This window comes from Culex pipiens, chromosome 3, assembly GCF_016801865.2.
Source record: "Culex pipiens pallens isolate TS chromosome 3, TS_CPP_V2, whole genome shotgun sequence".
NCBI classification, from domain to species: Eukaryota; Metazoa; Arthropoda; class Insecta; order Diptera; family Culicidae; genus Culex; species Culex pipiens.
In genome coordinates this window covers 126,424-152,138 of record NC_068939.1, presented here as the reverse complement: position 1 = coordinate 152,138, position 25,715 = coordinate 126,424, and the positions used below count along the sequence as shown (strand labels likewise).

The window sequence follows — 25,715 nt, the reverse complement described above, 5'->3', positions numbered from 1 at the left end:
AGCCCTCTACGACAAAGGGAAGTGGGGTAAAACGGGCATTGAAGTTTGAGGTCCAAAAAACATAAAAAATCTTAAAATTGCTCGCATTTCAGTAAAACTTCATCATTTCCAACTCTCTTAGATGCATTCGACAGGTCTTTTGAAGCACTTCAAAATGAGCCATAGACATTCAGGATTGGTTTAAATTTTTCTCATAGCTTTAGCAAATTACTGTTGCAGGCCAAGTGCGAATGATGCTGATGATACCTCTTCAGTTGACGCTCAGGCGAGAAACATCCTGGAAGGAGCGTCACTGACTACGTCCGTAGTCCTGTTAGATCATACTTGATCAAGACAGTATAGCTCTGGTTCCTCGCAAGTGTCCTATTTTCTTACCTCCACGTTGGCTTGGTTTTCATGATGACCTAGCTGGTGGCCTGTGGAAACGGATCGTAAACCTTTGACCACCGTGGGTCAAAGTCGAGACGGCTAAAAGAAAGGGGCGCGACAATGTGGGAAAGGGAAGTAATTTGTGATTGTAGACGGTATTGTTTTGATTCGCAGTATGTTGAGTCAACTGCTGTGGATGTACCTGAAACATCGCACAACGGGGTTTCTCTACTTTCCATTTCATCTACCACCTATCTTCTGTTTATTTTGTTTCACTGATTTTCTAACGCGGCTCTGTTTACTATCCTCCATTTCGATTTTACTCATTTGATTCTCTTATTTCTCAACGCTTTTTCACTCTATTTTACCAATTGATGCTGCTGTAACATACTTTCTGCTTTCCCTGCTTTCCCCCTTCCCAACCAATCAATCAATCAATCAATCAATCAATCCTTAATTTGGCAGTAAATTTTGTTTATCATGTGCCTTTTCTTAATTTGTCTATTTGAATAATTCAATATTCATTTTGGGCCAATATTCAAATTTGGGCCTATAAATTGCCCTCAATACAATCTAAGCTTGTTTTTTTACCTCTATTTATTAATTATTGTTAATTTCTTTATCTACTTTATAAATTACTATCTTTCTTTTACTATTGATTCTTCAAATAGTATATTTCTTTCACTGTCCATTGTTTTCAATCTTTACCCTTTTCTTCAAACAAATGAGGTTCGAGCCCTTACTCATTTTTTGGAGTGATCAAAGAATTAACACAAATATTACTATTGTTCTTTTGAAAAACTTTTATAAAATGCTTAGGACCAAAATTGTAACAAAACACCGCGACAAAAGAAATAGCAACATAAAAACACGACTCAACACTAGGAAAGATTTCAGGAGAAAACAAAACACAGTAAATAACAACTAGTTTTTGAATTCAAACTAAAAATAAAACAGTTTTTGCTTTAATGAAAGTTGTTAGGCACACTATAAATGGTTAGGCGCTTATACTTACATCAAACCCTACGTAATGTACCACCCCCGGCCGAGTTAAAATGCGTAACCGGAAAAGAAGGTGTGCATGCCTGGCACGAACACTCAAAGCGTGTTCTAGCGTGCTGCTCGTACTGACTCAGAGCAAGGGTGAGATGTAGGTGTAAGGGCAGTGCGTGTTCGTCGGGAACCTAGTGCATAAGATCGGTCAAGGCCCGTTCTTACACTGAAAATTGCGAATTGCGAATTGCTTTAGCAAATTACTGTTAAAAATGGATTTTTTTAAAACCTTAATATCTTTTTGCAACAACCTCCAACACCTATACTCCCATAGGTCAAAAGTTAGGTAATTTCATGGACTATAAGCCTATGGTATTAACTTTTTGGCCAATCGCAGTTTTTCTCATAGTTTTTGGATTTTTCTATAACAAACTTTTTACAACGTTAGTTTTTGCCCTGTAGGCTCCCATAGCGGCAATTTTTGGTCTCAATTTTGTCATATTCGGAATCCTCGGAAAATTTCGCGTTAGTTGGAAGTATTGGAGTTGTAAATTTGATTTTAAAAATAAATAAATAAAACATTTTTGAAAAAAGAAATAGATCTTATTTCCCTTTGATCAATACGTCAAATGCTGTATCAAGTAGGCGAAAACCTGTTTTACCCCTAATCCAACAAATTGTTAAAAAATATTTTAATTCATTCTAAATAGCAATTTTTTCAATCAAATTTACAACTCCAATACTTCTAACTTACGTGAAATTGTCTGAGGATTCCGAATATGACAAAATTGAGACCAAAAAGTGCCCCTATGGCGGCTTACAGGGGAAAACTAACGTTGTAAAATGTTTGTTATAGAAAAATCCAAAAACTATGAGAAAAACTGCGATTGGCCAAAAAGTTATTTCCGAAGGCTTATAGTCCATGAAATTACCTAACTTTTGACCTATGGGAGAATGGGTGTTGGAGGTTGTTGTAAAAAGATATAAAGGTTTAAAAAAAATCAATTTTTGCCAGTAATTTGCAAAAGCTAAGAGAAAAAGTCGAACCAATCCTGGTTGTCTATGGCACATTTTGAAGTGCTTCAAAAGACCATTCGAATGCATCTAAGAGATTGAATTGAATTGATGAAGTTAGTGGTCTAGGATTGTTTTCTTTTTTTTTATCTGTCTAGACTATAATCAGTATGAAAAGCATTTTCAATCAATAACATTATTTATTTAATGAACTCTTCCAAAATGTCCATATCATTTACATATAAAAAATTGATTATAAGTTCTGGTTTGAGAAGAAAAATTAATCCAAAGCAAACTAGTGATAAAATTATGAATAAAAAGGTATAATTGATAATTTTAGACAAACATGTCTTGCTTTCATTCTGTTTCTGGGGTTTCAATTCAGTCGTAGATACGTGGTTGCTTTTAGTTTGCGATTTAGTTACAATCTCCTCCGTCGCATTGTTTACAATCGAGTTTTTCTTAGCCTTCGTTTTCTTTCGTTTATCAGGCTTGTTTACGTCCTCGACGATATTTGTAGTTTCACTCGGTATTTTCACATCACTGAGCTCTCTTATTTCCCGTTCTTTACGTCGATCTTCAATTACCTGTGAACAGAGAGATTATATTTATTGCGTTATGTTAAAAAAGGTTATGCTGTAAAGTACATACCTGCTGTTCAATATCCGCCATAAAAGCAACAGCTTTACGAGCAGCTTCTATGCAATCTTTCTGATCGGTGCAAGTACCAATTATTTTTGAGAATACCGGATTCAAAGGGTTGTTTTTCAAATCGAGATATTTAAGCTTTTTTAAACGACCAAAACTTAAGGGAAGTCGTTCAATTTGATTATCGTAGAGGTCTAAATGACGAAGATTGATCAGATTACCAAAATCATCAGCGATAGACCTAATTTTGTTTTTACTCAAATCTATTTTTGTAAGTTGTATAAGTGAAGTGAAGTCGGTCTGAAAATATATGAAAATAAAGTATCTTCTTTTGCGTTATATACATTATACTTACATTTATGATGCTTATAACATTGTTTGATAAATCTAGTATTGTTGCACGTTTCAAAGTTTTCTGAAAAAGGTATCCATGCATGAGCTCAGAAATAAAACATCGCTTTGTTAACTTACAATCTCATCGACCGGAACGCTAGAAATGTTCATCAAGCTAAGATCAAGTACATTGTGGTTTAACTTTTCTCTAACATTGATTTTTTCGCTTTCATTAATTTTACTCTTGTGTTTTTTGGACATGATTTCTTCAAGTATAAAAATAATTTAGAACGCTACAAACTGTGATTTAATTTTACCGGCAACTGTGACGTGTAAATTTCTTCCGACGATGACATTTGCTGTCATAGCATGGCATATGAAAGGTAATCGCAAAAGAAGTTCATGTGTGTGTTTGTGTTGAAAATAGCATTTGGGACTGAGCAATCGATTAAAATTTCTACAATTTAGTTGAAATGTCGCTAGAATCAACGCTTTTCAATAGCTCATAATTATCGTTAACATTTACAAAATACGTTGGAATTTTACCCCTTCCTTTAACAAAAATTTGTCCTCTATATTCACATTGATATCCATACGCCTGTAAAGTTTCAGCGCTTTGCTTTGTTACTTGAATTCGACCAGGTATTCCAGTAGAATCCATTCTTGAAGCCATATTTACGGCATTGCCCCAAATATCATACAATGGCTTACTGGATCCAACTACTCCTGCCATAACTTTTCCATTTGAAATTCCTACGCGCAGTAATCCAGGACTGTTTTGCTTAAAATTTTCATTGCTAAAGTCTCTTAATACCTTCATTAGCTCAAGTGCAAACTCAGTCAATACAATAGTTACATTATTACTTTGTCTGGTACATAAACTTGTTCTGCTGGGTTGCTGATTGAGAATTTCTGATGATCTAGGATTAAGGCTTCTTCGTCCATTAGTCATCAAAGATGTACGCGTTATACCAGATACCGACCGAAATGGCCCAAGGGACGAAGAAGAGTCACACCGTCCTGGATCGAGACCGCATGCAGCCATGTATGTCCAACCAGCAACTTTGATTTTTTCTACTTTCAAATATCCATCAAAGTACTGAAGTTTTTCATCGAAATCGCATATTATTTCGTTTAAAACCTTCAGTACACTTTTTTCATTCTCCACAGAAATATCTGTGTTAATTTCCATATTTGTTATTGTAGCGAACATAACAGCAACGTTTTTGTACTCTTCATTGTAAAATTCATTTTTGAGTTGTCTGTTGATGTAGATTTCAGCTGAAAAAAAGAGACAATCAACATAAAGGCATGAATCAATTCGAAATACATACCAACATGTGTTGGAAGGATGTTTTCAACCAATATTTTGTTGGTTTGCTTTGTAATTTCAGCTTCTTCTTTTTGCTTCAAAAGTTGACGCTTCCAACTGAAAATGACAAAACAGGTTATATGTGTGTAATTCTTGATAGAAGTATAAAAAGATCAACAATAATTCTCACTTGTAATCAACTCTTGCGATGTACTCAGATTGACGATCAATCCAATGGAAAATTATTACAGTGAATATTATTAGCATTAAATGAGCCACTTTTGGATTCATTCCAGGGTTCATGCTTGCACTATTGTCATAAATGTAATGTAATTCATAAAAAATTACCCAAGCATAGAACAGAAGAATCATTATGCCACAGAATGCTTTAAGAATAAAATGAATTCTTAGAAAAAGAAATACCATCCCGATCGCTAGTGTAAGGCACTGGGTAACGGACTGAAATACAAAAGGTAATGGATCTAGAAAGTTTAAACATCATACTTAAAAACATACCCATGAATTCATACAGTACTTTCTAGCTATTATTGTTGATTGTGTAACGTTCAACATAGATGAATTTGTTTCACTGTTCAGGTCATAGTTGCATTCAATCTGGAAGATTTGTTTTATTAGTTTTATCGAACACAGAACATGGTTTTACGCCGAACAAACTTTGAATGGTATGGAGTTCTTAAAGGGTGATAATTTATTATGATGATCTTGAACTTGCCTCATATTCATACTTACTAAATAAATTAACGAGCAAGTGACTAGAAGTAAAATTATTGTAACATAAATTATGGTTCTACTGGTGAAACTTTCCATTATTTTGTCAGAAAAATTATACAGCATTCGCAAAATTGCATGTTGTGGTCTTCGAACTTTCAATAAATCTTCTGACGAGTATGGAGTGTACACATCCCATAGTTTTTTGAACCACGTGATTGGTATTGCTACAAGAAGTATTACTCCTGATACTAGCATCATTGACCAAAAATAGTATCCGGACCTGTAAAAACAAAGAAAAAATGATTTAAATCGAAATGTATACATAATTTTGAATATAATTTTACTTTGATATCGATTTCGATTTCTGTAATATTCTAGCAAGATAATTTCAACAAACAAAAATGTCGCTCTGTTCCAATATTAAATATACTCACGCATAGTTCAGCAATTGAACAGTGAAAATGCAAATAAACACTATAAAACTCATCAGTATACTATATTTAAGCATAAGGTCTGGTTCTTTCATGAAAGGCCATTCCCAACGCTTATTCTCAAAACACATGAAAAAAGGCGAGAGATTATCCAACCGGTGGTCACTGTCTACATCATTTCTCTTGTAAGCATTGCAATATGATGAAGCAGTTGTAGTAGTTGGAGTTACTTGAGATGTTGAAAATATTTTGTTGAATCTGTAAATAATGTTAATTTTAGATATTTTCATCTTTAAAGAGTATTTTGGTAATTTGCTTCTGAGTATGAATTCATACATTCGATTTGCCTAAACATTCTCTGTGTCAAAAGAAAACATCATTAACAGGCAGTCATATAACAAATAGGTAATGGAAATCAAGACTGTTTCCACAATATAATGTGTCCTTTAAAAAAAATACTTCCTAAAAATAGCAAAAACGTTTTTTTAGGAATTTGGGTTATCTTATACATGCTGCAAACATTTCGAACACGTTATTTAATAATAAATAAATAATTTATTTAAACTTACTGAAATTTTCCGATTGGCATTCGATCTAGTTCATGCGCCATTTCAACATTAGTTTGTTTCATGATTTCCCGGAATTGCTCCATTGAATTTTGCATAAAGTTTCTTGATATCAAACTTCGTTCTTTCTATAAAAATGTGAATGTGGTTTAAATATATGCTGTATGACCATTGGATATTTCATGTGTTGGGTAGCAATAATAAAATGCGTATACTGGAGTGGCTAGAAAAAAAATGATCATTTTCCACAACCAAAAAGCCTTTGAATCATTGCAATGCATTGGTGACACCATGCAACAAAATGGGAAACTACGTATCACGAGGTTTAAGGTTTCCTTTTGCCACTTAAACAAATGGACAGTATGCGAGCAGCATTATAAAGATGTTTGAATGGATAATTAGGGCATCCACTGTTATATTTCGAACAAACTTCAACATCATTTTCAGTATGGAGTGATGTTTTGAAACATTTTTCCATCTTTTCGGCACCCTTGTGTATACACATTTTTCGCCAGTATTTAGTAGTGCAAATAACTGAAATTTAAAATGATTATTAAATACCTTGTTGTTAATAGTTTTTCGTTTTACGCCAACAGACAAACGGCTGCTAGACGATCCATCTGGCGTCATGAAGTACTGAAAAAATAATAAAAAATTACTGCTGATATCATTTGAAATAATCTAAAACTTTACATTATTTTCTTCAAAGAATTGTGGAACAATCAAATAAGTTTGAATGTTGTGTTTTACAAGTACGGGATCCAACCTTGCCTTTTCAGTTCCATCTTCGTAAATGTATTCGCCATCTAATAATTCAAGTGTTTGCATAGTTACATGTACCTTTCTGAAATATAATGTATCATCAGAATGATACAGAACATATACTGTGTATCAAAAGTGTTTCCCTGATTTGTGGTTATGGTGCAAACTTGAAAAATTTAATATCCTGGTGTGCTTATTGTTTTCTTACCCCGATTCTCCTGTTGATTCCATTTTATTTGCAATAATAACATCTCTTGACCATATATCAAACTGCCACTTGCAAGCTCCTATGACACCAGATATAATACTTCCAGAATGTATACCTATCCTCATATCAATGTTTAAATCTCTGGACATACGTACATCCCGTATATCTTTGATCATACGCAAACCAAGATCAACGCAACTTTTGGCATGATGTTTATTTTTGATTGGAACACCCGATACGCAATAGTAACAATCCCCCAGAAATTTAATTCTCAGTACGTTAAATTCTTTAGCTGCTTCATCAAATTTGACAAACAATTCATGCAATACATCTACTAGCGTGCGAACGGGTAATTGTGTTGTAATGTAAGTGTAATTTACAACATCGGCATATAAAATTGTCACATTTGTGTGCTTTTGTACGTATAGTTTGCTGAAATCAATTGCAGGCAGTTATTAATATGATTGTTAAAAAAATGTTTTGTTTTTACTTTATAGATCTCCATTGAGTTCCAGTTCTGAAGAAACTAGAATAAATAAACATCATTTAGAATGGACAAATTTTAACTGTTTGTGTTCAATACCTTTGAGTGTTAATTGTGTCATGATGATTAGTTCGTAATTTTTGTATCATGGAGCGTATATCTTTTTCCATGAGCTCAGCAGTATGCTCCGGCAAAATGCTTAGCAGCAGTTCTTTCTGCATGATTTTGAATTATTTTTTAATGTTCAACTTTGTTAGATTGTTTACGTACCTCTTGATTTCTGGCAAATTTCAAAAGAAGATTTCCTTCCACAAGTTCTCTTCGATCCAGAAATGTTCGTCTAATTGCTGCTTCATTTATCAATCGAAAATATAGTCCAAATAAATTCAAACAAAGAAAGTATACCAACTCAGTCATGACTTTGATAAATTTATCTGCTTCCAATCTGTATGTTATCATTGTCATGATAATCAGGTAACAAATAGTTGTAGCACTTCCTAAAATTATGACGTGCAAATTTTCGCTCAATGGTAGAAATATGTAAATAGCAAAAATAATATGGCTCGCGTATGAAGGCCTGAGAGGTGGATTTACGTAGGAAACTACTGCATGGTATAAAGGAATCATCAGATCTGAAATGAAGAGAATTGTTGATGATTTTATTGCTGCACGTGTTTTTTTTTCAGTTATGTTACCTGTAATTATAAGTGTAAAAATTGCAGCACTGGAAGTCACATACGGAACCCATGGAAAAGCTTTTACTAAACCTTCTTTAAAGGCAGCGAATAAAGAAATCCATACAATCAAACTTCCAAATGTATAACAAATTAGGTCAGGATGAATAGCAGCTGTTGGATGCTTTTAAAAAATGTTAAAAAAAATATTCGGATATTTAAAGTACATACCTGTTCTCCTGTTACTATCACTATGACGTGGGCAACACTAACAAACGTTTGAAGAACCACAAAAATTGATAAATAGCTTCGTTGCACTCTAGCCATGTATTTGTTATAGAATGCTTCCAAACCCAGATTTACACATTCTCTCTAAACGAAACATGTATTAAAGACCACGATACGATAATAGATAGCACTACGTACTCTTAGAAATCCTAGTTCCCATTTTTTCAAAGCATAGTAATCAGCATCCGTCTCTTGACTATGTTCAGGATTCATCGTTACATTGTTCAACTGCGGCACTGAATTGGATGTCTCACTTTCATTCGTCATTTTTCATACATTTATGTTCCGTGATCTCATTTTTGTGAATCAAAATAAAATGAAGATGATGTCCCTTTTGAAAAGAAAAAAATCTAACGATGTGAAGTTCGTACAGTCAAGTGACAACTAATCAATAGGTAGAAATTGATATGGTTTCACAGCGCTGTTCGATTAGGTACTTCAAAAATGCTATAGATAAGAAGTTTGGTGATGATTGTTTACCAGTCATGATTTAATCGATCATTCAATACAATTTATCAGCAAGTTCAGATTATAAACACATTTTAGCTTAACAAAATCAACATTATAAAAAATGTCGACATTATAGATTCAATTATTATTCGCAATTATAGTCATGAAAAACAATGTTATTCAGTCAATTAGGGTTTGTAAAATAAAGTATATCCTGCTATAAATGTAAACATAATGTCTGCCTGTGTGGATCAATCGGACCGCGCACTGGACTCACAACCCAGAGGTCGCTGGTTCGAATCCCGAGGCGGACGCAAAAAATTCTAAGTGTAAATATAGGTATTCGGTGCCCTCTCCCCGTGCCATACTTTCACACTTAGGAGACCCGGGAGGCGGAGTCTTGTCGCAAAAAGAACGATACACACCTGTGGAACCGTTGACGAAACCGCAAGGTTTAAGAGGGCCACATTATAAGGTGTTACGTCGATTCCGTTCCGTATAAATGTAAACATTCACTGACGTGAGCAGCATCAATTTAATTTATCGGTTGATTGACCGTATCCAGTCAATCTATCAGGAAAGTGATTTTTTTTGTTAATTAAAACTATGGCTTATTTTCGATTATATTTAAAATTGCTTTTATTTAGTTTCACTCTTTTTCTTTTGCGATTAGTCACTTCATATAGTTATTATTGTAATTGGCACTGTTTCTACTGAATTTAAGATTTTGTTTCATTTGTTAGTCTTATCTGAGAACACCGTAGATGGTTTTAATAAGACTTCTGTTTGAAAAATGCAGCATTTCATTCAAACAAAGAATCCAGTTAAAACTTATGGCTCAAGACGAGTTCTTTTATAGCAGTTTTCTGGTAAAGAATCAGAAATCATTTTTATGTTTGCTACCTCATTTTCCAATTCTGCTATCTCCCGTTGATAGCTTTTAATATTTTGAGTTTGTAGATTTTTGGATTCATTTAACACGTGTAACTTATGAGTTAGTTTGGCATCTTCTAATTCTTTTTCTGCGGCTGTCAGACGATCATCTGAAACAAAAAGAAATAATTTCAACATTTTTCTCAAAATCACCGAAAAAACTGCATACCTAAAGCATTCAAACTTTTGATGTCGATGTCTCTCAAATCAGCTAGTTCATCTATAATAGCTTTTACTTCTTTCATAGCCTTTTCTACTTGAGATTTGGCCTCGTTTGAATTCAATTGAGCTTGGCCAACTTTTTCCTTAGCTTCTTTCGTTAAGTTAAAATCTTTTCGAATATTTGCCTCTCGTTCTGCAAGACTGTTTTCCGTTTTGGCTAATCGACCATTCAACTGATCAGCTTCATGCCTTAAATCGCGAGCTGTATTTTTGGTAGTATTTGCTCTTTTCTTGATACTATCCGCAAGCTGTAATTTCAAAAAAAAATAAATAAATAAATAAAATAAAAAACAAATTTAAATAGAAAGTAATGCAAGTAATAAAATAAAACACTAACCTTAGAAGCTTCCTCAGCATACTTCTTTTGTGCTGACTGAGCATTATTACGTGCTTCAAGCGCATTATGGTTTGCGCTTCTCAAAGCCTGTGGATAAAGTAACATTATGAAATACTTGAACATTCCATCATTTAAGATAGTCCATGAATCACGCGATTGAGTGAATATTTTTTTGTCGGCATGAAAAATTCACGTGATTTTTTGATAGTGTTTTGTTTTTAGTACTTACCGCTTCAGAATTTGCAATAAGCTCAATGGCATTATCGATTTGCCGTTTTATGCTAGGTACCGATTCTAACGCATCTGCTGCTTTTTGTTTAGATTCGTCTACTTGATTTTTGAACCCAGACAGAGTATGGTAAGTGAAATTAGCTTTTTTCAATGTTCCATCGCCTTCGGCAACTGCTTTAACTGCCAGTTCTTTAGCATCTTCCAACTCCTTAACAGCATTTATGGCGTCAAACTTTTGAGACTCGGCCCTGAAGCAAACAATTATATTTTGTATATTTGAGAGCTACATTTTATTTTTCAATAATATTTACCTTTCTAAAAGTGTGTTGGCAAGTTCGATGTTTTCACTTACATCCGTGAGCAAAGCTTGATGATCTTCAATTGTTTTTTCCAAATCTGCATTTATTTTGTCTGCTTCTTTGTTATACTTGTTCGATTCCTTTTTAATGTGATCGATATTGATGCTTGGCGGGGAAACGCTATTAACAGCAACAAATAAAGATAATGACTCGTCATATACTTCATTTGCCTTTGTTAAAGCTTGGTCGGTCAGTTTCGATACCGTGTTTAATTTTTCTTTGGCTTGTTGAACTTCATTTGAAATATTTGTTCTGAATTCTTCTCCAATTTGTGCCTGCAAGTTAATTGTAGTTTTGGCCAATAAATGAGCTTCACTCGCTTTTTTGTGTGCTTCTTCAGCTTGTTTTTTGTTCTCTTCGGCTTCTTTTTTGAATTGGTCAGCATATTGTCGTGCTTCCCTAGATATGCCGCTAATTTGATTTGTTTGATTTCCTAAATGCCCAGAAATGTCTCGTGCTTTACTCAACGCAGCTGCTCCGTCAGTCTGTAACAAATCAATGGCTGCTTCTAATTCGCGGCGAGCATCCTGTATTTGATTGTTAGCAATTGTTGCGTTGTTTGCTCCTCTACTAATTTTTACTTCCGTGGACTCTTGAGACTCATCAGCTTTGCTGAGTAAGTCACGCACAATTTCTAGTCTTTTTTCTAAATCCTGTAACATTTCATTCAATGTTTTTTCTCCTCCACCGGATCCACTTTTGGCGTCTTCAACCAAGATATCAATTTTGTCTTGTACTGTTCGTAATTTCGAGACAAATTCATTGTCGTCGATAACGATCGGTTTAGACTGAATATCTTGCAATATTTTGTTCAAGTTTGCCAATTTTCCTCGATGTTCATTTGCTGCTTCCTGAACGAGATTATAACAAGCAGGACAATCCAGACAGCCTTGATGACGATCAAACTTGTTTTCTTTACAACGGTCACAACGTCTTCCTTCGACGTTATCGTTGCATGGACATTGTCCGAATTGATCGCATTGTGAACCTTTAGAACCACTCGGATCGCAGTCACAAGATTTACATCCTTCTGATGAAAATCCATAGTGTGCCAAAGCACACTGATCACACTTTTTGCCAATAATGCCTGGTTTACAATAACATTCTCCTGTATATGTATCACATGATGAGTTGTAGCTTCCAGTTGGATCACAATTGCAATTTTCACATCCATTTCCAGAGATAATATTCCAGTAACCATTTTTACATTCGTTGCAATTTCGTCCAATCACATTTGGTTTACACTGACAGTTACCTGAAATATTTGTTTTATCTAGGTGATGACCAACATATCAATTCAAGGTTATGTTTACCATTGTTGGGGTCGCAGATTGAAATGCCTTTATCAGTTTGCTCAGTTCCTCGCGGATAACAACTACATTCTTCACAGTTTCCATGAGGCAGTGCAAATGGATCTCCAAAATGACCTGTAACAAAAAATGTCGTTTATTTATGAAAAAGTCTAATGCTCAATTTTGAAATTACCACAACTATTTATTGAATCAAAAAAACAAGTTATTGCACAGAAATAAAGCAGTGATGCGTGCAGCATTCTTCTTTACGAAGGTGTGAATATTGAATATCTTATCTATTGATAACACAAATGATACTCACCGGGCAAGCATTGGTCACAGTGTAGACCCGCAGTATTGTGAATACACTTTAAACATTCTCCAGTTGTACGGTTACAATTACCCACAGCATTCGGGTCAACGTTTCCATTGCAATCACAAGCTTGGCACATACGAATGGCTCCGTGTACTCCCGTTGGGTCTCCAAAATATCCATCTGAGCATAACTCACAACGTGGTCCTGAAAAGATTTGAATTGGCTTAAAATATCTGATATTTTTCATTTTATTTTCATTTAGAAAGCTCGTTTGTTTCGTATGAATGTTTCTGTTAAGAATTGAAAAAAAAAAACATATTGCAAACAAAACTTTCTATCTCATATGACTCTTAGCTTATAGATAGAAGAGCAATCTTACCAAAATAGCCGACGGGACATTCGAGGCAAATAACCGACTCGTCAGCCATCTGCATACATGCACCATTGTTAGGACAAGGACATCGTTTACAATCGTAGGGTGTTCCTCCTAACGCATTTCCGTAATATCCTTTAGCACATTGATCGCATGTATCACCGGCTGTGTTATGTTGGCAAATACATCTTCCTGTTTCAGAATCACAAATTTCGGCATGCTTGTTACAATCACAGGGAATACATGGCATAAACGGCCCCCCTAACGCTGGATTATGTCTATAACCAGGTGCACACGACTCGCAAAATTGGCCAAGATATCCTTCAGGGCATGTACATTGTTCGATCCAGGTCGCCGCACGACCTGCAGCACCTCGATGCGCTGTTTGAAGTTCTACGTCGTCAATGAATGCTTCACCGTAATCCGAATAGATTGCTCGTATTTTGATTGCCGTTAGGTTACTTAAAATGGACATGAAGCCTCTGGCTGACATAGATGGTTGCCAAGAATATTCGGGGTATTCGTGGAGCCTAAACGAAAACTCTTTGAATTCATCATCGGGCATTGGTTGATTTTGAGCGAAAATTGGCAGTGAAATACTGCTGTTGGCTCCTTGCAAAATTATATCAAAAGTGCTGACATCTGGTCTAGTCTGGCCTACGAGTTGCAAACGGAACTTGAGCAATCTGTTATACGAAGCGCGTTGATCGCCAAGGAAACGATCAGGTGCAAGAAAGTAAATTGCGTCATATCCTTGAGCTCCAACTCCAATTGTTTGACTTTTGGCATTGTACTTTATATCGACAGGATTTCCAGTGGCTGTAATGGCAGACCATTTTTCTTTATGCTTGTTGAAATTTGATGTTGTTGACACGATTGAGTATCCTGCGGCACTTGTGCATTCACTGGTATGGCCGTAACAAAAGCATGGGGTACAACCAAATTTATTCTCCAAATCCAAGTTAAAGTAACCTGGTCTACACTCGCGACAATGACGACCTTCAACATTTTCTTTACATGAGCAAATACCGTTTACAGGATCACAGGATGGCGCGTTTTCTAGTGAACCCCGAACATCACAATTGCACGGCTGGCACCCGTGGTGACCAAAATTATAGAAATTATTTTCACAGCGATCACACTTGTCTCCAGTAACGCCTGGCTTGCATTGACATTTTCCTTCAGCATTACATTGTAATGACCGAGAACCGACCGGATCACAAGCACAGTTGATACAGTAGCCATCTTCACGCATGAAGAAATTTTCCTTACATCTTTCGCAGTTTGGTCCATCGCGATTGGCACCACAATCAATACAATGACCACCGTGACCAGTCAGATTGTATAGTTGCCGATCAAAGAAACATTTGGTTGAGTATCCATTACAGTTACAGGCTGAAACAAGATGAGAAATATTAAATAGAGTAAACGAGTTATTAGGTATATCTCAAACATTCTCAAAATGTCTTTAATAACGGTAAACGTCCGTTTCGACATTTAAAGCTTGAGGTTTTTAGTATTAATCAAAATAAAATTATTTCGTACAATTGACAAGATACCAAGGTGGATGTGATATGGTTTTCCTTATTTTATATACATTATTAAACTGTTCAGTATAAATAATTTGTAAACTATTGATAAGAATGAAACTAAATCGCAAATGTAACATAATTATGTGCAACTCGAAATCAAATTTGATGTTCACGCGTCGGTGGAACTTGTCTTAAGAAGAAAGATGTTTGTGTGACTTTATTGCTCTGCGTTGTTTTTCTTTGCTGCCCTTTAATGGTACTGTGAGACGAGTTTTCATAAAAGGAAACGCATAAATCAGGTTTAACTTTTATCGAGCATTGCGATACCAAAAAAAAAGTTCAGTTCAGTCGTTACTTACGCTTGCACTCGTGAACATTTTTCGATGTTGCTCGTCCCCAAGGTGAATCATTGTAGAATGGAAGACATTTTTCGCAATCCGGTCCATCGGTATAGTGTTGACATTTACATACGCGTCCTCGTTGTCCATTAGAATTGGTACTTGTTACACATTCACTGGCATGACCATTACATTTACACCTCGCACCAACAGCAATATCTGCTATCGCATAAAAATATGATTTCAACACCTGTGCATCGCCGAAAACTTCGTCACCAAAAGTGTTGAGACGATCCAATGTTATGCGAATATCTGTAGCAGTTACCCATTGCTGTAAAAAAAAGTATCAAAATTAATAACAATGGTAAATCAAGGAACCTCACGAGGTTACAATACCTGTAATTCAATACTGTGTTCAAAATTGATGGCACTGGGTCGACCTTCAAGTGAAGAAAATGCGATATTGCCATCCCGAAGTGGCGAAATATCACTGTATTCGCTAGTGCAAAGCGCACGAGATTCGTCTTCGCCTTTCATGACAGACAGAGAATCTGGTAATCCATAAGTATCTCGACAGGTTGCACTGTAGTATTGATACGGAATCCATGGCCCATTTGGTGAAACTCTTTTATAAATTGCAAATGATTCCGGACGTGGTGAGTAAAACACAATTCGAATGTAAGTTATGTCGAATGACTTGCCTAGCTTTAAGGTTAAGTTCACTTGATTTGGATATTGGATTCCTTCGAACATGGTTTCGGATTGCCACCATGTTGGATTGGTAGGATCATGTAAGTCAGTTAAATAATCCGGAGAATGTTGTCCAGCCCGACAATCATCACAACTTTTTCTGTTGGAATAGCCTGTTTGAACACAAAAATTAGTGTCTCCATCTTCACCGCATGTGTTGGTTGCTTCAATCTCTACTTGGTACACGGCATTCTCAAACTCTGGTATACAACGCTAGAAAGGGAATGAAAATTATGTTTAGTTGTATTTCGTAAGTCAACTGAGCTCATCAGCAGAGACTGTCACTAAGCAGCATTGCGTAGCTTCGTACTCCTTATCAATATGTTACATTTTAAATAGCTGATATTCTGTTTCCGGAGTATAATTTCACTCTCGCTATAAATTGTGACATTCATTGTCGTCTGTTCACGCTTTCTCATCAAGAACATTCTCTGAGAGAGATCGTATAATTTGGTCGTATTTTATAAAGCTTTTATACCACGGTAGATTTTCAGTTTTGAACGAGTCATGTAAGAGCATGAAATTGAATCATTTGAAACCTTCTTTGATTTTCGGACTATAAGTTTGCAAACCCTGCGCACATTTTCAATTAACTTAATAATTTATGGAATTTACGTACTTGCGGTCTTCCGTACGGATCGTAACATTCAAGTGGTGGCAAATAGTGGGTTGTTTCACTTGCTTGCGTTGCACATATTGCCAAAGTTATGAATGCTACCGTATAACTCAAGGTGAAATATGACCATTTCTTGTATGATGAACACATTGCTGATCTTTTTTTTTTGATCTATGAATGATATTTCGCACGTTTAGTTGAGTTGTCCAATAACTTGCATCATTTTAGGTGAACTATTGTTTTCTGAAATGACACAAGAGAAAATAGAAAAAAAGAAAGATACATTAATTATCTGGGTGGAGCTAATAAATGCTTTTCACACTAATACTAAGCTATGCACACGAGATAAACATGCTAACTAAAATAAACATTTGCATGCTAGATCTCGCAGCATTTGGTTTTTTTTTGTTTGCTGAATCCTCAATGTGAATTTACGCGCATCTGGTAAATTAAACATCACACAAACTAACCCAAACTTAAAATCAAAAATGATTTCATTTCTGCTGGTATAGAACGTTATTTCACTTTTGATTACGTCACCAATTATTTTACTTGGATTCAAAACTAAGCTGAACATATTAAAAAAAAATGAATCTAAAAATGGTTGCTAGCAACATGAATAGTTCTCGTTATCTCGTGACGAGATAATGTTACTGGAAGCTCTAGAAATAATTACTAAAGTAAAGCTGATTTCAGCTGACCCTAAATTTAAAAGAAATTACTTTGTGAAGTTAATGTAACGTAAAGTTTGCTGTTAAAACATTTGAAGTAATTGCAAAACCTCCGCACGCCTTCGTTTACTTATCCCAAAACCAAGATGGCACATTCCATGTGGAAAACATACTTCTCTTTCACTGTCACACCTCAATCCTAGTCAAAAACTTAAATGCAACTGATCGCTGTTTTGAGATGCCTGTGCGGTTCTCTTGAGCTCTCTTCATTCTTTTTCGGTGTAGTACTACATTTATATGAATATACACTGGCATGTTGTCATGAGAGCTTAACGAATACATTCATTAGAATAATTTAAGACTGGTATGTACCAAATAGCAGGTCGTGAATATACGATCATCTGGCGATCGAAGATGAATAGGAAGGAAATGGGTAGTAGTATTTGTGAATTGAAGGAAAGTGCATTCACTTTGGTTCAACAAACACATCAATGATTGGTCTCGGAATATAGGGTGCACCTTGTTGAAATATTTGAGAGCATAAAAAAATTATTTTTGCTTACAAAATGTTGTGACTTCTTTTTCACAGTTTGTGATTCTCTGGGACTCAATGGGACTTAATGATTTTAAGTTGTAACTCGGGATTCCGGCAACCGCATTCAACCAAACTTTGAGACAATACACATATCGGTCAGCCAAAAAAAGTCTTTGTTATTTTTTTACATTGAGATTTCCAAAACGAGTCCATGTGGTTTGCTGATGGTTCCTTATCGTCGGTGGCAACGGTTGGTCTACTAAGCATGTCATGATTATTGATTAGATCCTAAATCGTAACATTTGTTGCAAAAATCAAATCAAACCATCCACATTAACGACCCCCGGGTCTTTTGTGGTCTCTATTGCAAGTTTCTGCTCGAACCTAGGAGTCCGAAGGCTTGAATGGGGAGAGCACCCAAACCTCTTTTTACTCCAAGGAACCTTCCACCCCAGTGTTTGAACTGATGACCTTTGGATTGCGAGTCCAACCGCCGCCAGCGATTCCACCGGAGTAGGCTTGGTTTGGTGTGTTGTTTGTACTTATGGCATGGAGACGACTCCTACACCTGGAATGACTTAACGGCCTAACAACCAAGGCCGGGACCGACATTTTACTTCCTCATCCGATGGAAGGTTGCAACAGATGGGAATCGAACATTTGTTGCATGTACCAGATTAAAGTAATTTAAACATATTTGTTTGATTAGTTAATGAAATGCGCTCTCTGGTGGTTACCAGGCTTGGTTCGTTGGAGTCGCTGGCCGGCGGTTGGAATCGCAATCTAAAGATCGTCAGTTTGAATCCTCTTTGGAGAAAAAAAAAAGATTTGATTGCTTTCCCCATTCAAGCCTAGGTCCGAGCAGAAGGTTACAATAGAGACCTGTGTGTTGTTAATGCGGATTGCTGTATGCGCAGAAGAGGGAGAAAAAGGGTCGCAAAGATGTGATGCGATGTGATGAAATTAATCTCAACGGGAAAATGATTTCTCGTGCCACCACTTTTAAACTTGACATATATTTATTTGTGAATTACCAGAAGTATTCGAGACACTATTACATATGCTATTAAACAAATTCTAATAATGTGCTATATTAACAAAAAATTGCCTTCATTTACATGTATCTACATTTTCACTAAGATCTTCAATATCTGAATCTATCATGCATTCATCACTTGAAGTTTTACTTATTGTTATAATAGGATTTGTATCGATCCATTCCGATGTTTTCTTAATTTTACTTGTGATTGAGTAATTTTTATCAACAGGGTTCATTGATGTAAGATCATTCATTCCGTCTGGTGAGCTATCGACTACCGATCTATGTTTTTCACCTCCATGCTCTTTTAACAATGCTTTTTTCATCATTCTTTGCATTAATTCACGGTGTTTCGAACTTATGTTATCGTTTTCACTATTCTCGCTTGCCGTAGAGTTGATTCGTAATTTTGTTGAGTTCAATACTTTATGCCATGATATTGACAATCCATTCATACCGTCATCTTGGGGCTGGTTTTGACTAGACGCGATTTTGAACATTTTACGTCTTTCCTCCGTGCGTTCTTTCCTGAGTTGCATTTTAAGGTCTTGGTTTGCTTCTCGCAATGATCCAGTTAACGATATGAGGTAATATATAATTAGTATAAGAAGAACCAGTAAAGGAATAATAGCAGCCGGTGAAACGATATATTTTGTAATCACTTCTGGTACAATGTTTTCTGTAGCATTTGTGAGTAGATGATAGATTCGTTTTGAATTCGAAAATGGTCCACAATGCCAAGATGGTTCCAGAAATACAATTGCGTAACTCACGGGTAGGACGCATAAGAATAACATTGTGAGAAGTAGAGCGAAATAAAAATTGTTCGATCGTGAGGCCCTTAAAAAAATAAATGTTAGATATATGAAAAATATTAACATTATACCTCAATACCTAAATACTACTTCATGAGGCACGTTACATGTAAGTACAGTCCATGAGCGAAGATACATTATTACTATCAACTTCAATATATTAAGAACAGCAAGACCCGGTGAAAAAAACATTCCCATCCATACCATTCCTTGGTTATTCACCAAGTGCAATACATTTTCAGCTATTTTGAAATCTCCGTACTGTAAGTTTTTTTTAATAAAACTAAATTATTTTTCAACAAATAAAAAAAATACCTTTGGATATATTTTCTCCAGATCCCAACACCAGCAATTATTCAAATATCTAACAAACAAAGCTCTAAAAAAATCTAATATCATAGTTGAAAGTATTGTCATCAGCTGAAAGGAAATATAAATAAAAAAATATCGTTTAACGTGGGTTTCAAAAGATTTTGCATATATAGTCATTCTTAGCATGTAATTAAATTGAAGTCTAGGATGCAGACAATTCAATCCCTTAGAAATAATACAGAATATTTCCTTATTATCCCATGTGCAATTTTGTGTAGTTTAGAAAAAAAAGTGTTATTAATTTTCCGATTTTGATGTGAAATTTCTCGCTATTTTTCAAAAGGTGAGATAATAAATGCGTAAATAAAATCCCCATGGCGCAGTGGTAGTTTGCTCTAAATATTTAGTGCTATTCGGTGTACTAGTTTTTATCAACAATTTTCATAAAAAAGTAATCAATTTGAATTTGAACCTATTATATTATCTTTAGGGGTCTTTGTGGGCTCTAGCTACTGCTACTCAGACAGTTCGTTCGTTTTCAAATTTGTTTAGATACTTACCAAATCCATTATGGTTAGTTTGGCTAATTCTTGGCCAAACATAGTCTCCCAACACAAGGTGCGTATATCAGCATTTTTAAATTTGCGTTCTTTCTTGGCAAATGCATCCTTTTCGATGTCCGTAGACAATGTGGGTTGAATAGTATTACTGATAGTTGAATCTTTTTCTTGAATTTTGGTAGTGCGATCGTTGTAGTAATTAGCTGCTTCTGTAGTAGATGCGGTTACGTTTTTGCATACCCAACGGAAGCATGTTTTGTTGTTGAACATTTCTTTTGCTTGTACTTCTTTTTCCTCTTCAGAATAGTAATATGATTCTAGAAAATCGTCGTACTTTCCCGTTATGTACGCCTGTAGTTCAGTGTAGGTCATAGTTTGTAATTCATCATTGTTTGTAGTTTGAACAACTTGAGTGACTAATTCCAATAAACGGTTTTCTTCTGATGGAGTCATTGTTGTGTTACCATTCCCATCGATTTCTCGTTTGTTGATAAGAATATCATCAAAGCGATCATTTGGAAGATTTCGCATTTTTTGTTCCAGATAATAAGCTACATTATCTTCGTCATAGTTGAAGTCGTATTCAACATCTGTCATTTTGAATGTTGTGGACGAAAAGCTATCAGATGTTTCATTGATTAATGTTAGAACAGATTCGTTACTATAGCCAATATTTCGATTAAGTTGACCATAATTCATACTTGTAACGTCAGGAAGAGTCGTTGTTGTTATATTTGTTAAAAATAATGTTGACAACATTGTAGAATTTATTGATATCGAACTAGTACAATCAACGACTATTCTATAACAATCTTCCATCAAATTTGACATCTGTGTTTGCAATAAAGGCAACGGTAATGGATTGGAAAAAGTGGTTTTGATATTGTTTAGAGTGGAACTTTGATATTCTATAAAATTGTAACTTTGATTTGAAATAAAGCAAAGATTGTTGTATGATATATTTGACGGTTTCATATGAGTAAGCTCTTCCGTCATGTGATTAATTTTGTCAAATAGTGCAAATATTAATGAATACAAGTTGAGGAGATTCAAAACCATGATTCTAGCCAGCTGAATTCTGAGTTGCTTCCTGGGATGATGGTTTTCTAGTAATCCCAACGTTTCAAAAATCATTGGGAAGAAAAATGTTATTGCTGTCATAACAACAGTTATTTCATTCCGTGTCCACCAGGAATCTGTGTCTTTGATATCCATTGAGCGTTTAACAACACGAACAACAGCAAATGCAGATGCTGCTAGCAATCCAAGAATAGCTAAATTAACTAATACCCTTAACAAAATATTTCGCCAACTGTAAATAGACAAAGAATATTTTCAAGAGGTGTTGTTATCAATTTCTCCAATCCATTAATCAAGTACATACTTTCTCGTGTCCTTATTTTTTTCTGCTTCTTCCAGTAAAGCCTCTTTAAAACCTAAAATAATTGAAGCTGTTCTATTTTGAGATGTTTCTGTGTGGCCTATCATATAGTCCCATCCTGTAAATAGTTTCCATGAAAATATATATTCATCCTCCTTTGATGAAAGTTTAGACATTCTTGAGTTTTTCGCCATCCTGAAAAACATCCTCAATCATAATAATGATCAATTTATAATTCTTTACAACTTACTTTTTAAGCGTTGCAACAAAGCTATAAATATAGACAACTAGTCCTGTTAAAAAATATGCTAATGGTAAATTGTAACCCCATGCGATTGCACCGGAAAAGGTTGAATAGTAGCTAAAATAATTGTTGTAAGTGTAGCGTAATATAAATATTTAATATAAATATTTACCCATAAAATAGAGCGGAATATTTTAGTTTACCCTCAAACTCCCATATCGTACTAAAATTAGCCGATGCTGCATATTCTTGGCGAGACATAGTTTTTCGAATATCACATTTAATCTTGCTAGAATCGACGTATATTTCTTCTGGTACCATCACAAACACTATTAATAACAGTGATATGACTACGTTTACCCAAAACAACCATCTTAAAAATGTAAAATATGATGCAACAACTGATCCAAAATGAGATTCAATTTCCTTTATTCTAGATTCCCATGGGATCAGATAAGTTGATACATTAGTTACTTCGCGGATCATCATGCGCCACTTCTAAAAGTTATATAAGTCAATACTCAATCAAAAAATAATAATGTTTCTCAACATACTGTTAATAAAAAAATATTGAATTGCGCTAATAAACTTTTTGCTGTCCGTGAGGTGAAATGCTCTTGTAATGCGCCCTCATGACGTGTGATGTAGCTTTTTGCCTAAAATAATTAATGATAGTTCGTGTTTATATCATTGAACATCATAAGTTGACCTACTTGCTTAACAAGCCTTAGTTTACGTTTCATGCTCCATGGTTCGAATTTGACGGATTGTAGTACCTCTTTATGAAGTCGAATATTTTCAAATATTTTGTCTTGCATAGAGTCATCTTTGGATTCTTCAAACGTTATTGCAGTCCTTTTAATAAACATGTTTCGATTAGTAAATTAAGAACAACTTGGTTAATTTCACTTATTTCAAAAAAAAAAGAACAATCTTGTTTGTTTACGAGCTCCTAATCCAACTGAAAATAAATACTCAGTATTTAATTTTTCAAGTGATACTTACTCCCCTGAACTTGTTGTATATACACTGGATCGCCGTCTGTCCCCACTTACTATCCCCATTATTTGACTACCAGATTTAGAACTTTGACGATGATTTCTGGATCCTCTTTTTCTTTTAACACTGGCCTTTCTTTGAATAATTGCATTTAGGCTCGTGGAATAATCTTCGTTATTTTCTTCTTGTATTTTAGCTTTGCTGTCGTGTTTACTTAAATTGATGGTATGTTTCATTTAATTTCGGAGAAAAAGTAAACATACTTACCTGATAAAGCTCTCACCAGCTGCATCCATCTTCATAGGGAAAATGTAATCCACCGATTCAAAGTTCCTTTCATTTGGTGGAAATGCCCATGTTACTGACAATTGCGGGGATACTGCTGATGATGAAGAAAACTACAAGAAAAATAGGTGCCAATGATGAGATTCAATTGCTAGTCATTTCCAAGTTCTGATTTTATTAGGTACAATGTGGGAATGGAACAGTAACAGTGATGCAGTAACACATATTTGATTATTCATGATCCGTGATACTAGCTATAACGTTTCGTATTATGAAGAAAGTGTCGGAAAATGTTTAATGAAGTTTATATATTTGTAAAACTTAAAAATCAAACAAAATTCTGATGTGTGCAGGTAAACTTGTTAACAACATTGTTATGTGATAATGGTGCTTAAATTAAAAGGAGCACTATTTTAATTAAATGGTTTTCTCTGTCCATTTAAAAAAGCTGTTATATCTTTATACCAAAATCGGGATAAATCTTCTGATACATGAATTCTGCGGAATTAATGATTGTTAATTGTTTTCTAAAATAATGGTAACGTACTGAAAAATATATTTTTTTCGAAATAGGTAAAAAATATATGTTTGGCAGGTTAAGGATCTTGTCCTTAATCCATGCATTTCGTTGAGATTCAGTATTTAAACCATTTTTTTGCATAACTATTGATGGGAACTTGCTTGATCACTTCGGACAGAGCTATTCACTTCTCGAAGTTGGAACGTTTGTTCGAAGATGTAGTTGAACGTCAAAGTGCTGAAACGCTAATAATAGGTGCTCGATGAAATTGCATGCTGCTTATCTACTTGACTTGACATTATACATTTTTATTTATTCCCGTCATCAGGAGTGGCATTGGGTCTGGGGTGAGATTGGACCATACAAAAATGCTCAAATTTGTAAGACCCAATCTCACCTCCTATACCAATGGCACCCATGATGACGGTATTCCATTGTTTTACCAATTTTTCGATATTGATGGCTACGTTTGAACAACTCTAGAGATAACGCATTACTGACGGGGCACGTTGAACTGCAAAAACAAAAAGGTGCTAAAGGATGCCCACCCGTAGTTTGGTGGCGAAATTAATGTTATATCCTTTTTCATTCCTGCTGGGCTGGCATAAAAGATGGTAACGTCGGCGCACCTCACAGAAAAAAAAACATCAAAAAATATCAAAAACGATAGTTGGTAGACCATGTTAAATCAATTGCTACTGTTCGTTTTGCAAAAAAATCACCTAGTGAAAATAACATCGATTCTTGTAACAATGTGCACTTTTGTTATTATAATTTTTAGTGTGTATTTTCTTTTTATCACAACATCAAAATAGCGGAAAGCTCGTTTTTCCTTTTCTGTTTTTATACTCTAGGTTTTTTGAAAGAAGTTTTTCGTTCAAAGAAATGCTTTTAAAAATAATGCTTATCTATACATATTACTCGTGGTCACGCTTTGTAAACGATACAATAATATTTTGTTGTAATAGTTACCTCTTCTTGAGAAGGACATGGTTGTAGAATATCAATTGATGATGTTAATTGTTTACTAGTTTTTATATTATCTAATTTAAGAATACCAGATGTCTTTCGTGTGCAAAATTTTTCATCCATGTTCAATAGTTTTATTCAACGAAACCTGTGTGGTACTACACGTAACAGAAGAATGATGGGCTTTCGTTGATAATGTCATCCCCAATCCCAGTCACTCCCTTCATTCAGTATATAAATATTTACTGTTGGTGGCTTGGTTTTTTATATGATTATAGTGATTACGTAACGATTAAAACCACTAAAGTTTATTGTTTAGGATATATTTTATATATGTTACACAGCAAAAAAAAAGTTAAATTTTGGAATGTTGAAAATTTGGTTGGTTGAATATTACCCATTTTTGAGTAATATTAGTCAAAAAATGTGTAAAAATGTGAACCTGATGAATATTCATCAATTCCTGATGTAATATTACTCATTTTTTGACACTAAATTTTTCACCATTTCCGGACGACTATTACCATCATTTTATTTTTCTTTGTACTTAAAGACTTTGATGCATCATTTACAAAATGTATGATTTTTTCTAAACATATCAGCGTCGATATTTTCTTTTTACTATTTTCTACATTACATGCCATTGCTTCCAAGAGAAAAGTAAAAATGTAGGTGGGAACGCGTGCTTGATTCATTTAACATTAGAAGTTGCGAGGGTGCACGCAATAGTATTAAAGTAAACCTGTAGTAAAGTTTCAACCCGTCTGCGACTTGTGCATAACATCCACAGCTTACGTATAAATTTCTAATGTTAAACAGAAT

General features: G+C 34.9%; 4 protein-coding genes across 8 annotated transcripts; all 4 read right to left on the bottom strand.

The window, feature by feature from the left end:
- Positions 1–2,561: 2,561 nt before the first annotated feature.
- Positions 2,562–3,784, bottom strand: LOC120428072 (leucine-rich repeat-containing protein 59). The gene is made up of 4 exons (XM_039593046.2): positions 3,496–3,784; positions 3,380–3,439; positions 3,028–3,324; positions 2,562–2,963 (listed from the first exon to the last, which is right to left on the bottom strand). The coding sequence occupies exons 1-4, from the start codon at positions 3,616–3,618 to the stop codon at positions 2,577–2,579; spliced, it is 867 nt and encodes a 288-aa protein (XP_039448980.1). The 5' UTR covers positions 3,619–3,784; the 3' UTR covers positions 2,562–2,576.
- A 30-nt stretch (positions 3,785–3,814) lies between these two features.
- LOC120428071 (adenylyl cyclase X E-like) lies at positions 3,815–9,215 on the bottom strand. Of its 2 annotated transcripts, none has more exons than XM_039593044.2 (16): positions 8,953–9,215; positions 8,758–8,898; positions 8,548–8,710; positions 8,123–8,484; positions 7,952–8,067; positions 7,859–7,894; positions 7,369–7,800; positions 7,092–7,242; positions 6,960–7,034; positions 6,402–6,526; positions 5,836–6,090; positions 5,420–5,681; positions 5,186–5,284; positions 4,860–5,128; positions 4,692–4,786; positions 3,815–4,638 (listed from the first exon to the last, which is right to left on the bottom strand). In XM_039593044.2, exons 1-16 carry the CDS (start codon positions 9,079–9,081, stop codon positions 3,815–3,817), a joined length of 3,534 nt encoding a protein of 1,177 aa, XP_039448978.1. In that variant the 5' UTR covers positions 9,082–9,215. The 2 variants fall into 2 exon arrangements, with proteins under 2 accessions (XP_039448978.1, XP_039448979.1); XM_039593045.2 differs by having other exon boundaries at positions 8,548–8,700.
- A 660-nt stretch (positions 9,216–9,875) lies between these two features.
- Positions 9,876–17,562, bottom strand: LOC120428064 (laminin subunit gamma-1). The gene is made up of 12 exons (XM_039593023.2): positions 17,408–17,562; positions 16,567–16,806; positions 15,594–16,160; positions 15,219–15,528; positions 13,334–14,722; positions 12,961–13,158; positions 12,660–12,773; positions 11,299–12,601; positions 10,986–11,235; positions 10,757–10,843; positions 10,367–10,667; positions 9,876–10,307 (listed from the first exon to the last, which is right to left on the bottom strand). The coding sequence occupies exons 2-12, from the start codon at positions 16,711–16,713 to the stop codon at positions 10,096–10,098; spliced, it is 4,878 nt and encodes a 1,625-aa protein (XP_039448957.1). The 5' UTR covers positions 16,714–16,806; positions 17,408–17,562; the 3' UTR covers positions 9,876–10,095.
- A 1,220-nt stretch (positions 17,563–18,782) lies between these two features.
- On the bottom strand, positions 18,783–25,174 carry LOC120428082 (transmembrane channel-like protein). Of its 4 annotated transcripts, none has more exons than XM_039593061.2 (12): positions 24,897–25,132; positions 23,387–23,517; positions 23,126–23,332; positions 22,834–22,975; positions 22,675–22,776; positions 22,293–22,618; positions 22,127–22,237; positions 21,880–22,071; positions 20,496–21,807; positions 19,939–20,043; positions 19,703–19,884; positions 18,783–19,648 (listed from the first exon to the last, which is right to left on the bottom strand). In XM_039593061.2, exons 1-12 carry the CDS (start codon positions 25,014–25,016, stop codon positions 18,880–18,882), a joined length of 3,699 nt encoding a protein of 1,232 aa, XP_039448995.1. In that variant the 5' UTR covers positions 25,017–25,132; the 3' UTR covers positions 18,783–18,879. The 4 variants fall into 4 exon arrangements, with proteins under 4 accessions (XP_039448995.1, XP_052566017.1, XP_039448996.1 ...); XM_052710057.1 differs by having other exon boundaries at positions 23,126–23,320; XM_039593062.2 differs by lacking the exon at positions 24,897–25,132 and having other exon boundaries at positions 23,387–23,583.
- Positions 25,175–25,715: the final 541 nt, after the last annotated feature.